Source organism: Helicoverpa zea, chromosome 31, assembly GCF_022581195.2.
Source record: "Helicoverpa zea isolate HzStark_Cry1AcR chromosome 31, ilHelZeax1.1, whole genome shotgun sequence".
In the NCBI taxonomy this organism is placed as follows: domain Eukaryota; kingdom Metazoa; phylum Arthropoda; class Insecta; order Lepidoptera; family Noctuidae; genus Helicoverpa; species Helicoverpa zea.
The window spans coordinates 11,523,208-11,545,678 of record NC_061482.1 but is presented as its reverse complement, the minus strand read 5'-3'; the positions used below and the strand labels follow the sequence as shown (position 1 = coordinate 11,545,678).

General features: G+C 38.4%; 1 protein-coding gene across 2 annotated transcripts; it reads right to left on the bottom strand.

The window, feature by feature from the left end:
- Nucleotides 1-7,909: 7,909 nt before the first annotated feature.
- On the bottom strand, nucleotides 7,910-20,360 carry LOC124644771 (fibrous sheath CABYR-binding protein-like). Of its 2 annotated transcripts, XR_006986110.1 has the most exons (7): nucleotides 20,135-20,360; nucleotides 15,696-18,173; nucleotides 13,274-13,388; nucleotides 11,992-12,064; nucleotides 11,718-11,791; nucleotides 9,688-9,778; nucleotides 8,057-8,108 (listed from the first exon to the last, which is right to left on the bottom strand). XR_006986110.1 is itself a non-coding variant. In XM_047184306.1 (6 exons), the coding sequence occupies exons 2-6, from the start codon at nucleotides 18,166-18,168 to the stop codon at nucleotides 7,967-7,969; spliced, it is 2,895 nt and encodes a 964-aa protein (XP_047040262.1). In that variant the 5' UTR covers nucleotides 18,169-18,173; nucleotides 20,135-20,357; the 3' UTR covers nucleotides 7,910-7,966. The 2 variants fall into 2 exon arrangements, 1 of the variants encoding a protein (XP_047040262.1); XM_047184306.1 differs by lacking the exon at nucleotides 11,992-12,064 and having other exon boundaries at nucleotides 7,910-8,108; nucleotides 20,135-20,357.
- Nucleotides 20,361-22,471: the final 2,111 nt, after the last annotated feature.

The following is a 22,471-nucleotide window of genomic DNA, read 5'->3' as shown; positions in this document are numbered from 1 at the left end:
CCAAGTTCCATACACATACCTCAGTTCAAAATAGTTACTTTTTAATGATGTTACTTGGCAAGTTTTAATAGAAAATTAAATACTTGATTCATTGCGTTTAGTCGGTTTATAACAAGGTGCGTTAAAACTTGCCAAGTAACATCATTAAAAAGTAACTATTTTTAACTGAGGTATGTGTATGGAACTTGGTACTTATTCAGATCTCACTTCTTTTATAGGCGAAGCATTCCCATATTATCGAACTTGGCAGTCTTTCACATTTTTGTTTTGGGTGGGATTTCATTTATTTTTGTAAGGTTGTTTATTTTATTTTTTTCTTATGATTAAGTTAGTTAAGGAAATGTCTCTTTTATACTATCTTTCAGATTTTTGAATATGCACTATGCTTCTTACAAAGAAATGAACTAGAATAACTAAATGGACTAGATTTACCAACTGACTGACATGACATGTTATCATATATCATGTTCGTGGATCAATGTTACACATTCGTTATTTTCGAAAGTGACTCACACTTGGCCGTTTTCAGATTTTTACTTTACTTTGACTAAATACAAACCTTTGTAACGAATTTCAGATCGGTACGACCATTCGAAGATATATTATATAAATATAGATAAATTTATAATAAATTTACATCGGTTATAAATTTACACCTTCATTATTTTGAAACCGACTCACACTTGGCCATTTTCAGATTTTTCCCTTTACCTTGACATAAAGACCTACCTCCATGCCAAATTTCAAGTCAATACGACCATTGGAAGTGGTCTAGGTTTTTGATGAGTGAGTCAGTCAGTCAGTCAGTGAGTGTATAGTAAAAATAGCGATTTTCTGATCTGACGTCAATATCTCAAGACCTACAATAGGTATATTAATGAAATTTTGTATTTTAGATAAGTGAGGGGGTCTCAACAGATACTAGAAATTTGATATGCTTAAATAAAATAGATTTTGAGTTATAGGGGGGTCGAATTTGGCCCGAAATGGTTCGTGTAATATAACCCACGGCTGGTGTGTCGCTTTTTTTGCTCGAACTTGGCGGACACACTGCCGTGTGTCTAGATATTTTTATACTTTGATTATATATATGTCTAGATGTAGCGTCGAGTGCGCGCAAGCGTGGAAAAAAATGTCGATGAACTGCTCATCGACAGGAGCTTTCCTGTCAATCAGAACAGATCGTGCCACTTAACTGTCAAAACGTATTACGCGCGCTAACTAAAATACAAATAACAGAGATAAAATGACGATATGTGCAATTAAAGTCTGCCGGAATTATAAAGGAAGGCTAAAAAGTGCCAATAACATCACCTATCATCGGTAACTGACCCAGAAAATAAATATTTGTTTTTTGTAATTATGTTTACTAAATCACGCCATATTGTATCAGTGTTGCCAGTTTCTGTTTTTCATTTTCCCAACTTCACGTGTTTATGTTATGTATAAAGGATATTTTTTAAGCAGTGCGCAAAAAAATAATAGGTAGGTATAATTTCTATTTTTATTGCTCGGATAGACATTTTCTGATTCTCCAAAATATTATCTACTATTATTTGATTAGTAAATTATGGTCATCAACGTAACATCATTTTTTTTCAAGAATTCCAAGTAATCCTATTGTTAAGAGTCAGTGGATAGACCGCATTAAAAAAAGCTGCGGAGATGGGATGTGGACACCAACAAAAAATACCGTAGTGTGTTCCGATCACTTCCGCAGCAAGGACATGAGTACTGTCGACAAGATAGGGCGCCGAAGACTTACAAAAGGAGCAGTGCCAAACAAGGTTCAATTCACTATAAAGTTACAGTTAAACCGAATAACACTATGTATACAAACTTATTTAATTAGTCTATTTTTTTTTTCATTATTTATGGGAGAATCGTAGAAGCTGGTATCATTATTTACGTCAACGCGCAGTGTAAAATGACACCTACACGCACACATGCATAACAATTTTGTCTCTGCTTCTTTGTTGGGATTGTATGGTGACACTCCATCTAGACATATATATAATCAAAGTTTTTATATTGCATTCTGAAGGTACCTAACCATACGGGGTGGCCCGATTTTATTGCTCGCAAGTGTATGTTTTGGGTGCTCTATGCTCTTGCTGAGGTGCATAATTTAACTCTTCGGTGAAGAACATTCATAATAATTAATTACGAGATAAGAATTGCGATAAGGTAGGTACTTTACAAGCTTCCGAAGATACGAGAGGTATTGATAAGTTCATGGCCTGAGCAAGAAAATTAACAAACATAAAATTAATAATATTTTTATTATATTGTGTTACTATCTCCAAGTTGAATTCACTGTTTGTTTTCTCCCTATCAAAGCATTAATTAAGTGAAAAAATACATTCCTGCCAAGCATCTTCCAAGACTAAAATTACCGTCCACTGTCAAAAATGACAGTTATCAAAACTTCAAAAGTCATCGATATATATGTACTACGTACTAGATAGAACGTTCCGAACAAAAAGCTTACCACACTGAACTGCAGTGCAGACTATGCAGTGCCCAAAATGGCAAATCAGAGCGATTTTGACACCTGCGTCAGTTGGATGTCTATGAAACGACAATTATAAAATAGAAAATACATATCAAGGTATAAACTTACACATATAAACTAATTCGAGAGTCAAGTTAGTAAAATTACACGCTGTTCATGCTATTACAACGCTTGTATATCATACTTTTCATTTATAATTCAATTTTACAAATATGCATTAATTTGTTCCCGCCCGCCATCTTAAATTATGGATTAAGAAAATCGTGCAGAAACAGATGTGCCATAAAACTGGCGGTAGGTAAAATATCAATGAAAACAGACTTCACTTTGTCATGGTATGTTCTTACTTTCAAGAAAAAATAATTAAATTCGCGAAAATTTGTGATAGCCCTCTTAAGAAAAAAAAACATCGTAATTAATATTAAAAACCCTAAAAATAAGTTCCTGGTTTTAATATATTACATGATTTTGCATTCAATTAGATATAAATAAACTTTTTGATATATTACATGATTTTGAATTCACTTAGATATAAACTTTTTGAGTAATGAAAAATGTAGGCAAAATACGAGCGACACTTCTGCAATTAACATCAATGAGGATGACTACATGTCACAATACGTCATCGAGATGTCAACAGACGACATAAGCGGGTAAATTATTTGTATGGATGTTCTTGTCTATCGCTAGAATATATGTCAATGTCAAAAGTATGGTTTTGCCGCCAGTGTACAGGCAGAAGAATGGTACCGATCAGATGCAATAAGCATAAACGATTGCAGCAAAACGCATGGTTACGACTTTCAGCTATTGACACTTGCAATACAATCCTCACAGGTCCAGTTGAAAACCAGCGTCAGGCATTAGCTGTCTGGCATAATGCTGAACTTTTATAAAAAATATTTTTGTTTTATAACAATTAATAAAAAATAACGATTTTTAAATGCTTCTTAATTGCCATGTATGAATCTACCCCACGCGTATGAAAGTACCCCATACGTGGGGTCAGTTCGTACAAATCTCTTATCGTAAAAAATAACTATAACTCTTTAACCTTTTGACTTAACAGTTTAGTTTTTTTTTGTAATAAATTACAATATATTTGTTACACTAATGTACATAAACTAAATAAATTCGACCATTAATCACACAATTGAAATATAAATCTAAAAAGTGTACAAGTGGTGACCACCTTCCCCTACGAGGCCGTGAACTTTTCAATCCACCCAAGTATTTTAATCTACAAATTCTGTATCATTTATACGTAAAGACAAAAAGTTAGGATTAACATACAACGATATCTACCTATTTATTTATTTTTTTTATTTAAGTTTTTATTGCCTGTACGGTGTTACATAATAAAAGTCATAAATATCGTAGTTATATTTTAATTTTATAGAACTTATATTTCTTCAGCCTCAAGCCGTGACTTGGAGTTTTCAAGTAAACTTAATTATTCAAAAAAAGGTTCGATGCACTGCATGACACCGACTCAGGTTATCCTCAAAGTGTGTACCTATGCATATCAAAGAAATAACTGTGTATAAAAACTCATCAAAAACACGTCTGTTAGAAATTGACTGCAAGCAGCTCTTTTTGAATGTCAAATACATGTAACCCAGGGCCAAAAAAGGCCGACCTTAACCACTTCTTATGTGCTTTTGCTGGGAAGAAGAAACAAGTCTATTTATTAGGCAGGATTGGAGAACCTTTCAATAATCTTAAAGGTATAAGCTGTACACAAGTCTACACAAATAGGCATGATGACAAATTTTTAAATTCCTTTGTATGATGTAGGTATACGTCTATTTTATATGAAAAATTATTAATTTTAAGAAAATGCGAAGTTTTTTTTATCAAATAATTGCATTTTTCTCTGTCCACTTTGAATCCGGCGCGAAAACGCTTGTCAGTGTCATGTCGTCACTTGTGACGTCACGACTGAAATTACAAGACGTAAGTAAACAACGCTCGTGCAATAATTTAGTTTTTTGTGTTATTAAATATGAATTCGAAAGGGCATAGGTGTTGTGGGGTCCCCCAGTGTAAGAACACATCCAAAACAACTCCTGATAAGTTATTTGTGTACGTTCCTCACAATAAAAAAATACGAAACAAATGGCTTAAACTTGCAAGGCGAGATTCAAAAGCAATATTGCCCAGGGTACAACTTTATTTTTGTGAATCTTCACACTTTGATGTAAGTTATTACATAGTTCTCTAGATTCTAGCATAGTTTATAGTGTAAATAACTATTTCGAGGTTAGGTTTCATCTCTCATTGTTTTTTAATTAAACTAGTATACTTACATGGAAGTTTTAACATTTCTAAATTCAGCTGAACAAAAATCTTTATTTGATGCCAAAAACTTTCCCAGCATTATGATATCAATTCTAGGCAAATTAGCGCTGTTTGCCTTGATAAATCCGGGCTCCATAACTCGTGTTATAAACAATTAATTAATTAAAAACAAAGATCGCAGTGGAAGTTCACAATAACGAAATGTGACGTTCGCGCGCTTTCGCGCGAGTTGTTTTGAGAGATGACGTCACGAGCTCTGATTGGTGTTCAAGATATCATGGCGGATTGCCTTATTTCGTAATTTTATTTTATAAAAATACATATTAATCACATTATTAATAAAGAAAACAATGCGCGTTTTATATTCCAAGCTTCAAGTTTAATTTAATAAATATATTATTTTAATGATTTTTGATTACTGTCATCATGCCTATTGTAAAACATAGCAAGATTTTAACCGTCTTACCACAAAAACTTTTAAACGTCAGTTTATGCCTTGTCTAAAAAAATTCAAATTATGACGTTGACATATGGTTCATTTTGCAGCCAAAATTTTATCAGACAACTGTAAAACAGGGTTTAAAGTTTTTGTAGTAAGGCCATAAGAATCCAATCATTAATTCGGTACATTACAATGTTGTCAGGTGTACTTGACAGTCCTGTTAGTCAGTACAAAAAATGAGCCCAACAAATAAACCATCTGGATTATATGAATTATTTTTTTATCATTCCGACTAAGTCAGGCTGTGCTTCAAAGAACGATGGTATGGATAAAAATTGACTTTTGAAATATAACATTTAAGTCGCTGTCCGAATTCATCGCCAGTATTAACTAAAACTAAATAAATATCGCGACATCTTTACCATAGGCGTAGCCACACTGGGGCAAGCTGGGGCACTTGCCCCACCCTGGGCCCTGGCTCTGACCTATAAGGTGTCTGATAAAACAATATTTTTTTTACTTACTCTAGCTAACAACATCAACAATCATATGTACTATCCGTAAGTTATTGCACAAAAAAAATTGACGACTTTGAAAAGAGCGCGATCAAAACAAAATGTGAGTTCCCAAACGTGCGCGGTGCGCGCGTCATTTGAAAGCGAGCCGTATTCCCTAAAAGAATGGGTGCTACGTGGCGTAGCGAGCCGAGCCGTTCATCTAATCCAAAAAATAATGCATTGAAGGAGATGGAACTGGTAGATGTGATCAAAATTTCGGAAATGCAATTTTATCCTAGTGTAAAAACCGCGCTCGCTATTTTGCTTGCCCAGCCATGTACGACCTGTACAATAGAACGATCGTTTAGCACAGTGGTTCTTAACCGGTGGTCCGCGGACCACTGGTGGTCCCTGGAGGCATTCCAAGTGGTCCGCGAAACTTAGCTGCGCGACGTTGCTATACGTTATCTAACTTTATTTTTATCGACTTATCTATGCGAGCTAGGGGGTTTTGCGTATGGACGTAAATCGGGTGTAATGTAAAGTCGGTCCTGTGCCTGATCTCTTTCCGGTCGTGTCGGATTGTCGTCCCATCGGGTTATGACAGTGAAGGAATAGGAAGTGCACTATAATATGTCCTGCGCAGCTGGCTGATCTCCTTAAAATGAGGATAGCCGCCGTGGCCGAAATCGGTCGTGGACGCCGTTATATTATTTTGGTTTTAAACGTTCGTTTTCTCAGGTTTTAATTTAAACCTGGTATTTTTAGGATCTTACGGGGCTTATAGCCAAAGTGAGATCCTAATACTAATACTATTGGGTTTGGGAAGTTTGCTGGTTGTTCTGTACTGCATTATAATTATTATCTAAATCATGTTGCAAAAATTTTCTAACTATACGGCATGTGTTGAGGATAGCTGCTTTCTGTAGAGTGAGTAAGTATATTTGGAGAGATTAAGTGCGGCAAAACTATTAAAAATTTGTTTAGGGACTAAACCTGTGGTAGATATTATTATCGGGACGATTGTTACTCTATTCATTTTCCAAACTCTAGTTATTTCTTCTTGCAATTCTGTATATTTCCTAATTTTTTCTGTGATTGTTTTTTGAAAGTTGTTAGTATTATTATTAAATCGGGTGTGTCGTACCTAGTCCCCCCATTCATGAAAATGTATATTTGGGCGACATTTTACGCAGTTTTTGGTTTTGAGTCTTAAAAAATAATTAAAATTTCGCGCTCGCTTCGCTCGCGTATTCAGAAACTACATATGTTATTTTTGTATTTGTCAACAAACAAAAAGTTAAGTACGTTTGGGCTAAATTTTACGTAATATTTGGTTTAAGTCTGATAAAAATTTTGCGCTCGCTTCGCTCGCGTATTCAGAAACTATATGCCCTTGTTGCTTTTGGCTTTTGTCCTGTGTGTAAATGTTTATTTTCTGTACCTGAAAATATAAACCTCTCAAATTAAGAGATTAACAAGTTTGACAAGATAAAATCGGAGGGCCCCCGCCCTCCCCCGGGGGATAGGTTGACTGCTGCCCCACCCTGAGCCCAAAGCTGGCTACGCCCATGATCTTTACACACGGTCGGTTAGCCCCATGGTATGGGGGTTATTTATTAGTTTGTGTTATGGGTGCTAACACAACTGATAAACTACATATAGCTACATATACCTATACATAATTATAAATACATATTATAACACCCCGACCACGGCCAACAAGCATGCTCATCACACAAATGTCGACCGAACCGGGAATCGAACCCGGGACCTCAGGTTCGGCAGTCCGGCATGGTAACCATTGTGCCATCGAGGTCGTCAAAACTATTGATATAAAACCTCCTTTACATCAGCTCGGGCCCCTTCAGAATAAAAGTTTCGATTAAGAGGCTGAATGCACCCCAAACAACTCTCGCGTACGTAAATACGTACGAGAGAGAAAAAGGGAGAACCCTATTGACGCGACGTTTGTAACGTTCGGAACATACATAAAACAAAAAATTGTTTGAGTCAAGCCAATTTCGGCATTCAGCCCCTTAAAAGATGTTTCAAAATTTAAGGTATGGAGGCTTGGTCTTTGTACACCATACCAAAAAATTAAGTTTCAAAGGTGCTATGGGTTCATACAGTTAGGTACATAGAAAAAAGGCGGACCAGAAGAAAACTTTATTGAATATGTGTAGGTACATACATACATAGATAAGTGACTTAAACTAATTCAATGTTATTATCAGCTAATTCGCGGTATGTATTACGATCAGCAACGATGAATAGCATGAAATGGCCAAATCGAATAAAAGCTCGGTTATCTCCATCTCTCGGCGCTCCAGGAGGTCTGTAGATAGCATTCCTGAAAAAAAACCAAATATTAGAGCTAGAGAAACTCTTGAAAAGCTGAGAAACATTTTGTAGTTTGATATGCTGGTACAATAAATCATCCTATTTTTATGTTTGTGTGAAAGGCGCTTCGGCCAATTTTATTTGTCTTACATATATTTATTATGTACACTGTTTTTTTAATAAAGGAGTACCTACTACATATGAACATTCAACAGATGTCACAAGTGATTTACTTAGGGTACATCTGCACGGTGCAAGTTACATGCATTTAAAAAATGTGCGGGCCCAGCGACTCGCGCATGGCAAAGAAAAATACCCACCCTTGTGCTCTTGTCACCTGCGTATGTTAACTTGCTCTAGCTACATGGGCACCTGGTAGATGCACCCTTAGTACAAGTTTGTGATTTTAAATTGTTTTTATTATTGAATAAAAAACTAACAAGCCTTGTCAGAAAAATCTCGAACTATTGTGTGCAAACGAAGAGACGTAAAACCGAAAGACGGGTATTTTTGTGTAAAAGCTGCAAGTGGGTACTGTTACAATCGACAGTTTTCACCATTTGCTGTACAGGATTGAAAAAAGAATTATTATTAAAAAAACAAAATACCCGACTGCACACTAAAAAAAGAGTAAAACAAGCCCCACAATAATATTGATCAATACAACTTTACTGAATATAATTTATAAATATTGATGGAAAGCATCGCAGGCGGGGACCAACAGAGGCTTATTTATAGTCATTTCGGTTGTGCACCATTTAGCAGAATTTTCGTTGGTGGCGGTCAAGGTGGTCCCCGCCTGCGATGCTTTCCATCAATATTTATAAATTATATTCAGTAAAGTTGTATTGATCAATATTATTGTGGGGCTTGTTTTACTCTTTTTTTAGTGTGCAGTCGGGTATTTTGTTTTTTTAATAATAATTCTTTTATTTATAACTTTTTAGCTGTTTTTATTTAACGAAAATGTTGTAGATGTAGAAGACTATGTATATGTAAGTACCATTTTAAATTATTTCGACGACATTTGGCTTTAGATTACGAGTGATGTTACTCCGCAACATAAATTTACCGCCAATGCGACGTTCAAGACGATCAAGACGACGTTCATGCATTTGATCAAGACGACGTGATTGTATCGCCAAAAGAATCGCTTTTTGCTTGCTAACGCATGAGTTGCTTTGCGTTGACGCAGAATTAACATGTTCCCGTGGGAATTTTGAGAAAAAACGTATCCTATATTAATTACTCCCGTGATTGAAATGAATCTAATGATACCGCATACATATTTTTTTAAAGGGAAATTTAGAAAAAATATCCCGTGGGACTTTTAGGATAAAATGTAACCTATGACACTCCCGTAATCAAGACAAATCTAACGATACCTCATACATCAAAATCCATCAAGCCGTTTAGGCTACAGGAGGTCACAAAGGAACAGACATACATACATACTTACATACACTCGAAAAACATTACCCTCCTTCTTTGGCAGTCGGGTAAAAAGGGCTCCAAAGGGAATATAATTGATAGTCCCAACTTGAAGACGCTATTCGTTGCAAAAAAAAGGAAAATCGTTTGTTGCTTACCTCAAAACACGGCGCATACAACGGAAGCATTCCGGAGAGCATCGCGGATCGTCTCTATCCGTCGCCAGGCAACGCATCTTAGCTGGAGAATCTGTATCAAAAAGCCTTTTACTCTTATTGTGTTAAAATGAGAAAGTATCTGTCTACTAGGCCTGGAAACCAATAACATAGGTACTGGCTGGATTTAAAGTAGATGGCTGGTTGACGTTTCTCGTGACCAAAAGGCTGGCCATTACCTCGGACTAACCGCCAGTTTCTTCATCAAAAGTAAAAGCCAAAGTAATGTCATAAAGTAAAAGTAAAGGTCAGTCACTAGTAGCGTCTAGTAGGTACGCATAGATTTAGATAATTTGATGGGCTGGTGTTTATTATTTCTTCCTCTCTTTTTTGGTTGTTATGAATAGGCTCAAAAACTACTGGACTGGTGTTTAAAATTATTTCACCATTCGAAAGCTACATTATCCACGAGTAACTTATGCTATATTTTATCCCGGTACGGGCAGTAGTTACCACGGGACGCGGGTGAAACCGCGGGAAAACGGCTAGTATTTAATACATTGTCATCGGCAGGTGTCATAGGTCCCGAGTTTCCCCATTCCTGGTGGGTTATTCCCGTTCGGTAACACCCTTTCGTGAACACTGTTGACCATCGGGAAAAAAAGTTTCGTTCGTTCACAGTGTTGACGAACGCTACTTATTATTTCGAGTAATTCCCGTTCGGTAACACCTTTCGTTCCTGTTTGTCAACACTGTTGACGATCGGGAAAAAAAGTTTCGTTCGTTCACAGTGTCCATGAATGCGCAAAAACGAGACTTTTAACTAATAATAAAAAATTATACGTGTACCTACACGACTTGTTAAGAAAAGATCTTGAAATTCGATTATCTTGAAACGGGTTAACTTTTGCCCAGTGTATCCCATGGTCAAATTTGTCCGTATTGACCTATACTATCACCTCATGAAAGGATGCGGACTACTTACAAGTAACGCTGTATAAAAGAGAAAGTCGTGTTAGTTACACATTTTGTAACTCAAGAATGGCTGAACCATTTAAGCTGAAAATTAGAGAGGAGGTAGCTTTGACCCGGGAAAAGGACATGGGATAGTTTTTGTCACCATCCGGGACCCGGGTGAAACCGCGGGCAGTAATAGTCAGTTAATAAGTTAGTTAAGTTAGATCTTAATAAAACAAAGCTCATTATAGTTTATAGTATAGCTCATTTATAATTTGTAATTTTTTCTATCAGTTCAATCATAGGGCCTTTTTCATTTTATTGCAAAATATTCAAGAAAGTTACAGATTACTTCGTGATATCCACTGGATAAGTAATTTTGAATACAATCAACAAAAAATAAGTAACACTATAATATATTATTTTGTTTGAAGTTAGCTGGGGCCCGATTCTCTTAAGTTAATAATGTCAAAATTGAATAGAAATTGAATCGCAATAGCAGTTTTAACCATATCGGGCATTCTGCTACTAATATAAGACCAATCGTATTCCAACGACATTCGGTTGGTTTGCGATTGGTCACCCATTTTAGTTATTTTGGTCTGTATGGTAGTTTGCTCTACAATCATATTGCAATCGTTAATCATTTGCAGACAAAATGATACGTTACCTATATGACAGAAAATGATAAAAACGTTTATTTCAAAGAAAAAATAGCGGAATACCATACGCTTCAATCGTAATTGAGTCGTGATTGGACCTCAGTCGAATGTGAATCATATGTTGCTTTTAAGTAAAATTAGGAGAATCGGAACCCAGATCGCTACAGTATTCATTCATTGGAGCCCATGCCTAGAAGTCCAGCTGGCAAAGTTTTAGCTACCTAATAGAAAGATGTGTACGTTTTTTACCTCCTACAAATAACTTTTTTCAAAAAAGATCTAACCTTCTACCATTTACCCTTGACTAAGGTTAAAGTAAGTAGATTTTAAGCAGGTGCTTAAATACCTGGCATGTAGTCATGCCTGCGAAATTAGACAAATAAAGAGATCTACAATTTAAATTTTATTTATTACCAGTAGTCGAATCTGCAGCTCTTTTCTCAGCAACCTTTCTAGGCCCAAGTGGACGCAGCAAAGCGGCGTAATACCTGAGGATTAGTTATTTTTACTAAGAAAGAGATTTCATCGTAAGGTCATACCATTATAATTATTTTTATTGTAGAATCATAATAAGAAAAAAGATTATATCATATTTCCTATCGATTCAAAATAATTTTAAAACGATACACTTGAGTATATTTTTGTATCTCTTTCTCTCTATATTAAAGCATTTATAATAGATGAATACCATATCAGCACCGCCTTGCCATAGCCTCATCAAGGATACAGCACCGCAGCGCCGGCTCGAAGTGTCAGCGACCCTGCCATAGTTAGTAACGAAACTTAACCAACGCCTGTGCACCATCTCAACAACATAATGTTCATATACCAGACTACGATGACGGTAACTGCGCAATATGGAGGTCAAACAGCCAGTCGATCTATGTAAAGGATTGGTAGAAACAGAACTCAAAAATAGTTGGGAAAAGGGCACTAAGATAGTAAGTCAGAATTTAAGAAAAATATAAAATCATAACTATCATTCATCGTAGGGGGGGAGGGGGAGGTGCAAATCATTGATAGAAAATAGCGGAACAAAGCGTGGTGATACCTACGCGTTTTACGATATTACATTTTTTACATGTTAAAAATGTGTAGTGTGTGTGACGAAATTTAAGTCGACAACGTTCCGCCATCCCACCTTGCTAGAACTGCGTGGTGTGCTGGCTTCGCCTTGTCTAAGCAGAGAACCTCAATCGTTTTATTCGAGTGCAAGCTTTCTTGTAAAGAAAATATCGAAGCCACTAGCTAACCCTTCCTTAACCTTAAGATTACTCTAACGTAGCAATGCTTCAAGCCTATATTGGCTGTAAAACGCCAAGTTTAATGCACTTATCAAGCCATCCTTGATGACGGTCATGACAGAAACCACCCTCGCTCCAACATTCTCGGTCATGACAGTCCTGACGCTTCATTTCGCCGACGCGACGCCTTTATTAGCTGGGCAAAAGCATAAATCTACTGTGATTGCGATCGCGTAGCTTTACAAATTTTTTTTGTTGTACGAAACTTCTCAAATGTGAGGCTGTCATAATGAATATATGTATAATAGGTAATTGAATTAGCTAGACGGTGCTGTATAGCGTATGCATCTACAAATATGAATTAAAATATGAATGACAATGATGATCCTAAAATGGAGAACTTCGTGTCTAAGCTTAGTTAACCTGACGCTAGCAGGCTGCAGTTATTTTAAGCGGCATATAGCATTAATATTTGACACACATTTCTCTTTTAAAAAATGAGCATGTAAGTAGGTCTGACGCCTCAGCAGAAAACATGCTGAAAAAGTTCCAATGCTGGACAAAGGCCTCCCCCAAAAATGGTCACTTTCAATTTTAAGCAATCCTTCCCGGAGACCATGGCTAGATCGTCCCTCCATCATATGGGGCTAAAGTAACACATTTTGGTGACGAATTTCGTCTATACATTGTACTTATTCTGAAATGTTAGCTATGAAAATATCTTACGCGGTTGGTTCGGAACTGGTGGAAGGCTCAGGTTGCGGCGATGAAGGCTCTGCGGGCCTCGGCTGCAAGGACGGGGATAGCGGAGGATGCATGCAGAACGCTCTGCGGTATGGACCTGTAAGTATAACAAACATTTTACATAAGTTAGGGGAGATGCAAATAGACAGTCAAAGCCAGGAAGCCTAGCCGTCTGGGCGCTCACGAGTGTAGCTCACTATCATGTTCGTACAGTTACCGGCACGGATGTCGGGCTCTCGGCGGAAGAGTGGGGATCGCTTTGCGCACCCGTACGCATAAGGCAATAAGGCAGTAAATCGCTTGTGCGCAGGTGAAGGTCAGGGCCCGACATCCGTGCCGGTAACTGTACTAAAAGACAACATTTTCTGAAATCTTCTCAAGCTTGTGCTTCAGGGGCCCAATTCTCCTAATTTTACTTAAACAACTTACGATTCACGTTCGACTGCGATCCAATCCCGACTCGATTACGATTGAAACGTATGTTTTATTAAACTATTTTTTCTTTGAAATAAACGTTTTTATCCTTTTTTGTCATTCAATAATGAATCATTTTGTCTGCAAATTATTAACTATTGCAATATGATTGCAGAGCAAACTACCGTATAGACCAAAATCACCAAAATAGCAGACCAATCGCAAACCAATCGAATGTCGTTGGAATACGATTGGTCTTATATTAGTAGCAGAATGCCCGATATGGTTAACACTGCTATTGCTAATAAAAGACCAATCGTATTCGAATGACATTTGATTGGTGTGCGATTGGTCTGCTATTTTGGTAATTTTAAACGCGCGTTTGCATCGCGTCTGCATCGCTACAAACGCGCGTCTACGGCGCGTTTTTATCCTGCAGAGCAGTTTGTTGTCCTTTGTATCGATGCAAACGCGCGTCACCGGCGCGTCTGTATCGATACAAACGTACGTTGCGTTGCGTGTGCATCGCTACACACGCGCGTCTGTATGTATACAGGTGTGCAAAGGTCTACAGGCTGCGTCTGTCTTGCGTGCGTATCGCGTCTGTATCGCTACAAACGCAATCGCTAAAAACGTGGTGTGCATAGGCCCTAAGAGTCTGCAAAGGCCTATATGAAATTAAAACATTTAACATTGACTTAGTGGTTTTGTTATGCGACTTACCTACTTGGTAGAGATAGTAGCCATATTTGGTAGTCAGCAATAAGTAATTTATCGCAGCCCTCTTTTGTTGATGGATAGTGATTATAACCAGTATAATTCTTGTGCCGACAGCAATGCTCAGTAGTGCCTCGTTACCTTCATTATACTTTGAACTTTTTGATGAATTATCACAAAATAATGTTTATTAGTTGATTTTGTTGATTTCTACACTCCACTGATGTTATCACAATGTTCATTTGTTTAGTCTCCAACTCTTTATCGGCTTATAACAGAACATTCAATTAGATCGAAAACTATTTTTCTTTACCTACCTACCTACTACAAAATTTTGGAGCTACGAAAAAGTGATGCGTGTCACCCGAGTCACCTATCCTCATCGCGTTTTCTTAGCTCCGAGGGTTGTTTCCTAGTATCCACTTAGTTTAAAATAAATAAATGCGCTACAGTTCACAAAAATATCTATATATATAAAAGAAAGTCGTGTTAGTTACTCCACTTATAACTCAAGAACGGCTGAACCGATTTAGCTGAAAATTGGCAGGGAGGTACTTTAGAGCCAGGAGAAGGACATAGTTTTTGTCACCATCCGGTTATGGGAAACAGTCATATTGGAATGTGGGTGAAACCGCTGGCAGAAGCTAGTTATTTATAACTGCCCATATAATTTTTAAATAATTTATGAAATTTAAATTTATCGCCTATGACGTCACGTGTGATTATGTGGTCAACCACATAATCAGTTTAAACTTTGAATAATTTTTCTCGACAAGAAAATCAATCTATACGTATAATACCTAATAGGGAAGTCATTTTTGTACATGGAATATATTGAAAAAGAAAATTGCTATCGTATTAAAGAACCATTAGAATTTTTGTCTACTGTCCGTTCACGTACCACGTTAAATCTACGAATATATATGGGCGCGAAAGAAATATTTTGATTATTTTGTATCAACTTCCGATATTTATGTGTTGCAAGTAATTTTTATTGTCGTTTCCGTTTTATCTCTATTATATTGGTATTTGTTTTTGACATATGACTTTACCGTTGATTCGGCGGGATATTTTGAATCGCGACATTGAAGTCAAGAATTTGTACTAACTTTCAACACATTCATGAATTCTAAGTCCGTAAAGCCTGATCAGAAGTATTTTAACTATAACTTTAGAGCTCACTTATTTGACAACAACGTGCGAAGGAATGCCTTTTCTTATATCCCCTTTCCAAGAAAATAATCAGGGTTGTGACATAAGAATCAAAATTTACCTGTACGGTCAGACCCCTGTCGTTCGTTCGCAGCTTGCCCCGGCGGCGGCGTGGGTGGCAGCACTATGACCCGCAGGGAGGGTGGCGCTTCTCCTGGAGGCAAAGGTATGTCTTCTTCCAGCGGCAAGGGTATCGCTACCAAAGCTGGCGCTGGTTCACGCGGCAAAGGTGGCAATGGCGGCGGTGGCCCATATGGTAATGGTGGTAATGGTGGCGGAGGCCCATGCGGCAATGGTGGTAATTGTGGCGCTGGTTCAAGAGGCAGCGGAGGCGCCACATCAAGCATAAGTGGCTCTTCAGGTACGGCCTGAAGTGCTATCGCCAACTGTCTAGCTTCTAACGACACTAGTCCAGGTCGGCGCTTTTGCATATAATATGATGGAGACCACTGAGGAGGACGTGACGGTCCTGCTAACGGACTAGTTATTTTAGGGCGCTGCTCTGGAGGAAGCAGTGGTACTATTTGAGATGGCTTCAATTTTGCACCTGCATTTGCCAGATCAAGTCGCTGCTCATCAATAAAAAGCGCCGGACTTAGCGGTACAACAGATGGCGAAGCTAATTCGGCTCGTTCATCATCATGCTGTTCGGCAGGCGATTCACGAAGCGATGGTACAAAAAATCCCGCAAGTGATGATGCAGATGGTGACATAGATAATGATGCTTGCGGTTCAGCGGGCGCTGATGCCTGCGGTTCAGCGGGCTCTGATGCTTGTGCTTCCGCGGGCGGTGATGCTGGCGATTCCTCAGTTGGTGAAGTAGGTCGTACTTCGGGATTTGATGCATTCAGTTCACCGGTAGGTACCGCTAGTTTTGATGCAGGCGGTTCTACGGGTGGTGATGCTTGTGGGTCCGCGGGTGATAATGCAGACAGTTCCATAGGCAGTGATGCCGTCGGTTCCTCAGGCGATTCAGCGGGTGGTGCTGAAGGTGGTTCCGCAGAATCCTCTGCATGCGATTCCTCAGAAACGTCTGTCGGCGGTTCCGCAGAAACGTTAGCAAGCGATTCCGCAGAACCTTCTGCAGGCGTTTCTGCAAAAACATACGCAGACGGATCCGCAGAAATAATTGCGGATGGTACCGCAGAAACGTATGCAGGTTGTTCCGTAGGAACTTCTGCAGGTGGTTCCACGGAAACGTCTACAGGCGGTTCCGCAGAAACATATACAGGCGGTTCCGCAGAAACATATACAGGCGATTCCTCAGAAACGTCTACAGGTAGTTCCGCAGAATCGTATGCAAGCGGTTCCCCTGAATCGTCCGTAATTAGTTCCGCAGAATTGTCTTTAATCAGTTCCGCAGAATCGTCAGCAATTAGATCCGGAGAATCGTATGCAGGCGGTTCCACGGAAACATCTACAGGTAGTTCCGCAGAATCGTACGCAAGCGGTTCTTCAGAATCGTCAGCAATTAATTCCGCTGAAACGTATGCAGGTGGTTCCGCAGAAACATATGTAGGCGATTCCTCAGAAACGTCTACAGGTAGTTCCTCAGAATCGTCTGCAATTACTTCCGCAGAAACGTCTGCATTTAGTTCCGCAGAATCGTATGCAAGCTTTTCCTCAGAATCGTCAGCCATTAATTCCGGAGAATCGTATGCAGGCGGTTCCGCAGAAACATATGCAGGCGATTCCTCAGAAACGTCTACAGGTAGTTCCTCAGAATCGTCTGCAATTGCTTCCGCAGAAACGTCTGCATTTAGTTCCGCAGAATCGTATGCAAGCTTTTCCTCAGAATCGTCAGCCATTAATTCCGGAGAATCGTATGCAGGCGGTTCCGCAGAAACATATGCAGGCGATTCCTCAGAAACTTCTACAGGTAGTTCCTCAGAATCGTCTGTATTTAGTTCCGCAGAATTGTATGCAAGCGATACCTCAGAATCGTCAGCAATTAATTCCGGAGAATCGTATGCAGGCGGTTCTGCAGAAACGTATGCAGGCGGTTCCGCAGAAACGTATGCAGGCGGTTCCGCAGAAACGTATGCAAGCGGTTCCGCAGTAACTCCTGCAAGCGGTTCCATGGACAGTCCTGCAGTCGCTTCCGAATTAGGTTCTACGGGCAGAAATTCAGTCACTCCCGCTTTCGGTTCCACAAGCAGTTCTTTCCGTTGTTTTTGCTGCTCCCAATTTTCCGGCTTCAATTGAGACTGCTGATCTTCAAACGGGGGAACCAGCTGATGCTGTACTACAGTCTGCTCTTCATGTTCAGGCATCTCTTCGTCTTCGTCAGACAAATCGAGCTGAACTACTGGAGTCGTTTGCTCCGATTGAGGAGGCGGAGGTGGTGGCGGTTGCGCAAACCATACTAGCTGCGCTGCGTGGAGAGCAGCAAGGAATTGTAATTGCGATTCTAACAGCGGTGATGACGGCGGGACTATTGACGTGCTCTCTAGCGGCTCCTCTACCAGCTCAGGCTGCGGCGATGGCGGCTGCAGTGGTGGTATTAGGGCTTGAGCCCTACTTGTCACGCTCATTTTTCCTGTGCAAAAGAGAACTTTAATTAAACTCCTGAGTAAGAACTAAGTAACTAGTAGAAACTAAAAACGCAACACCCCTTAAATCTTAATTCCGAAACGTAATAGTTTAGACAAATTAAAATTTTCCCAGATGATGTATTTCTGTTTTTCTTTAACATAAAACAAATGTTACGGAATCATTTTAGGTAAAATCTACATTTCATTTACTCTCAGTGCAAGGTTACACTGTCTTTCTATAGGTACTAAGTATACTCAAGTTACTATAGCAGCCATAAGTCGGTTATTTATTTTTAAACGATTCCTAAAAACCGGAAATTAGAGAACTTCCGGTTTTTCCTCAAACTTTTTTTGTCTCCATCAACAGGTCAGCTCTAAACCTTCTTTGTTCTATAGTGTCATCAGACGTACACCTAAGTGTTAAGTTTTTACCCCATACATGCATACCACCCTCGAAAGTTGCTCTCGATTTCTCAGAGTTCCCATCATCAGATCCTGCTGACAATTGTGGGACTACTAAATAAGTATACCTTTTCAAATAAAAAAAAGGAATTATGCAAATCGTTCCAGGTCAGCTCCAAACCTTCACTGTTGCAAAGGTTTGATCAATACGAATAATATAAGCCCAAACACGAGGCAGTTTACACATTCAGTTGTCGAGTTCCCTCGACCTTCTCTGGTCTCCATCATCAGATCAGCTGCAAACCTTCACCATGTCCTAGTGTTATCAGATATACGCCTTAGCGTCAAGTTTTTACCCTACGTATGAATACAATTTTCGAAATTTGACCTCGATTTCTCAGGGTTTCCATCATCAGATCCTGACCTGATGATTATGGGACCACCTGGAAGGTATACCCTATCGAACAAAAAAAAGCGTCTTCGCGTAATCGGTGAACATACATAAAAAATATTTTAAAAAGAGATCCCGACGAATTGAGAACCTCCTCCTTTTTCGGAAGTCGGTTAAAAATAACGGAAAAATATATTTATTCATAAAAAAATACAATGCCGTTTTTAGGGTTCCGTAGCCAAAATGGCAAAAACGGAACCCTTATAGTTTCGTCATGTCCGTCTGTCCGTCTGTCCGTCTGTCCGTCTGTCAGAGCCGATTTACTCGGAAACTATAAGTACTACAGTGATGAAATTTGATGGGAATATGTGTTGTATGAACCGCTACAAAAATATGACACTAAATAGTAAAAAAAAGAATTGGGGGTGGGGCCCCCCATACATGTAACTGAGGGATGAAATTTTTTTTTTCGATGTACATACCCGTGTGGGGTATCAATGGAAAGGTCTTTTAAAATGATATAAAGTTTTCTAAAAAACATTTTTCTTAAAGTGAACGGTTTTTGAGATATCAGCTCTCAAAGTCGTAAAAAGTATGTCCCCCCCCCTCTATTTTTATAACTACGGGGTATAAAATTCTAAAAAAAATAGAGGTGATGCATGCTAATTAACTCTTTCAACGATTTTTGGTTTGATCAAAGTATCTCTTATAGTTTTTGAGATAGGTTGATTTAACTGTAATTTACGGAACCCTTCGTGCACGAGTCCGACTCGTACTTGGCCGGTTTTTACTATTTAGGGATGTTATTATAAAATTAAAATATTTATAATCTCATTCTATTACTTTATTTTATTCATTGATTGTAACATAAGGAAAATATGAACTTTGATATTACAATAAGGCTTAACGCCCATTTTGCGCAACTGTTGAATAGCACTCTAGATACACCAAATATTTGAGTTTTGGTAATGTATTCAGTACACTAGAACGCTGTAAAGTATGGGAATACCCGAAATATAAGAACTGATCAGACTCATTGCTTTAGGGTTTTTGGGTGGATAACAATGAGCACTAAGAAAAATAATTTTGTTTTATTAAATCGTGTAAACTGCATGAATAATAACTCAGAAGATGTACCTTTCAAGTACCTTTCAATGTGATTTAGGTACTTACCACGATTTCAGCCCGAATACTGTTGAATATCAATTTTCTGGAAATTTCAGGGGAGTCCTGCACACTGCACAGCACACTCGACAAAGTATTAGTTATTGATCTTGATAAATGCGCGCGCCACTTTGTATACAAAACGGAAGTATCTTTTTATTTAACACCTGTAAACTGCTACATTTCATTCGTTCGGTGCATATAGATAATGCAATATTGCACCCATAGAGCAGTGTTGCTAGATTTCAAGCTTCCTTTCTGACTGACGTATGTTGTCTCTTTAGGTAGCCCGTGGGCGTTCAATAAAATTGTGCAATATTACAATTAATATATTGTGCAATCAAAATGTTTGTGGCTAAAATCATTGCGTAATCTTCAATGAGAAGTGTCTCCAGTGTTTCGCAAGGCAGTCCAGTGTTTGACAGGGTTCAAAAATAATGATTCTGATTATATAGTCCGCATTAACTCAACAAAGAGACTCACTCACTTGGAGAGGCCTATGTCCGGCAGTGGACTGCGATAGGCTGATGATGATGAACTCAACAAAGATTGAGAGTGGGGGCTTGTGACGTCACGACGCGTCTTTTTGAAATTTATACTCACGTGACGTAACACAAAATTGTATAGTGTTATATCTTCGTTGTTTTATATTAGAGTGAGAAAATAAAAAATACTTTCAAGTCCATTATTTTAGGGATAAGAATGACCAATTACTTTTTTTCAGTCATCATGCCTGTTGGTGTGTCTCACCTGCTTGTTAATGATACTAAGAAGCCAGATGTGACCCGAGAAGGGTAAGTCTTACCAGCGGGAGTCGGGATACCCGGATAACTGGGTTCAGGGGGTCAGATAGTCACTCTATGTACTCGTAAAATACTGGTACCTACTCGCTTTCGGTTAGACTGGAAGCCAACTGCAACATAGTTTAGGAAAGCTTAGGCAGCTACTGATGATGACCCCAGGCGTCCATTACTAGGTTAATATAATTGTGCAATAAGACATCGTGCAATTAAAAACAATCCAAATTGAATGTTATGATAATAATACCCGCAGTGCGTCTGAGGCGAATGATGGGGAGTAGCGGCCTCGAGAGCTCCAGGGAAGTCAAGTATACTGTCCCTAAACTCCAACCGGCTGGAGTGAACCATGACAGGAGACAACTATACCTGTATACACTTTCGCTCCAAGGGTCTGATTCTCCTAAGTTAACAATGTCAAAATTGAATAGAAATTGAATTGCAGTAGCAGTTTTAACCATATCGGGCATTCTGCTACTAATAAAAAAGACCAAGCGTATTCCAATGACATTCGATTGGTTTGCGATTGGTCGGCCATTTGGTTGGCCGTCGGGTCTATACGACAGTATGCTCTACAATCATAGTGCAATCGTAAATAATTTGCAGACAATATGATTCATTAGAAATTGAAACTCAGAAAAGGATAAAAACGTTTATTCAAAAGAAAAAAATAGCGGAATGCCACATACGCTTCAATCGTAATTGAGTCGTGATTGGATCTCGGTCGGATGTGAATCGTATGTCACTTGAGTAAAATTAGTGGAATCGCGCCCCAGCTATGCATCGAGGTACACAGTACCTATACCTTTAGATTCAGTACGTTCTGATGAGATAAGCCATTATCCTATTTGAAAAAAGAATGCTCGCCAAATGTATGCCAACATCGTTCAAAAACTTTCACACAATTTGACAAATGTAATGTATTTGGTGCTATGGATAAATGTTATAAAGATACTTAGTGCATACCTAGGTATATACGAAGCCAAATATGGCAGCACCTTGAATTGGTTTGGAATCGTACAAGCCATATATGGCATTAATTGATAACTTCTATAATAATGAGTCAATATTCTTTTATAATTTGATCTAAACTTTTGAGGTTAAACAAAGGCGTTTTCTAAGAAAAAAACTCTTTCATAAGTAATTCATGCTCTGCGCTAAATATCAGATAAGCAAGAAGCGCGATGATTTTATCTTTGGACATATTCATACGTGATCGGGATTTTGTTCTTTTTTATGTATTTGCGTACGTTTTTTTTTTTTTAATAATAATAATAAGGAGTTATGTAAAGAAAAAATGCGAGTCTATCATTAATTCTTTATTTTAATTTTGTAATGAATTTAATTTATTATTTCTAAATGGAATTAAATAAACATTTAATTGTATTTGTTAGTTGTTCTGAAAAATTTTTTTTATTTTTTAAACCTTCGTGGCCAGAGCGAGGGATGCCTCCACTTCGAAGTACATTTTCCCCGTGTCATTGTCGTTCATTGAATGAAAGGTAAGTTTATGCCAAAGTCGTCTTTATGTCAATGTCATAAAAGTGGT

Coding starts and splice junctions, on each gene's coding strand:
- LOC124644771 (XM_047184306.1), bottom strand. CDS start 18,168: ATGAGCGTGACAAGTAGGGCTCAAGCCCTAATACCACCACTGCAGCCG. Junction 9,779..11,717: donor AGCTGCAGATTCGACTACTG/GTAATAAATAAA, acceptor TTTTTGATACAG/ATTCTCCAGCTAAGATGCGT. Junction 8,109..9,687: donor TGTATGCGCCGTGTTTTGAG/GTAAGCAACAAA, acceptor GTTTTTTTTCAG/GAATGCTATCTACAGACCTC.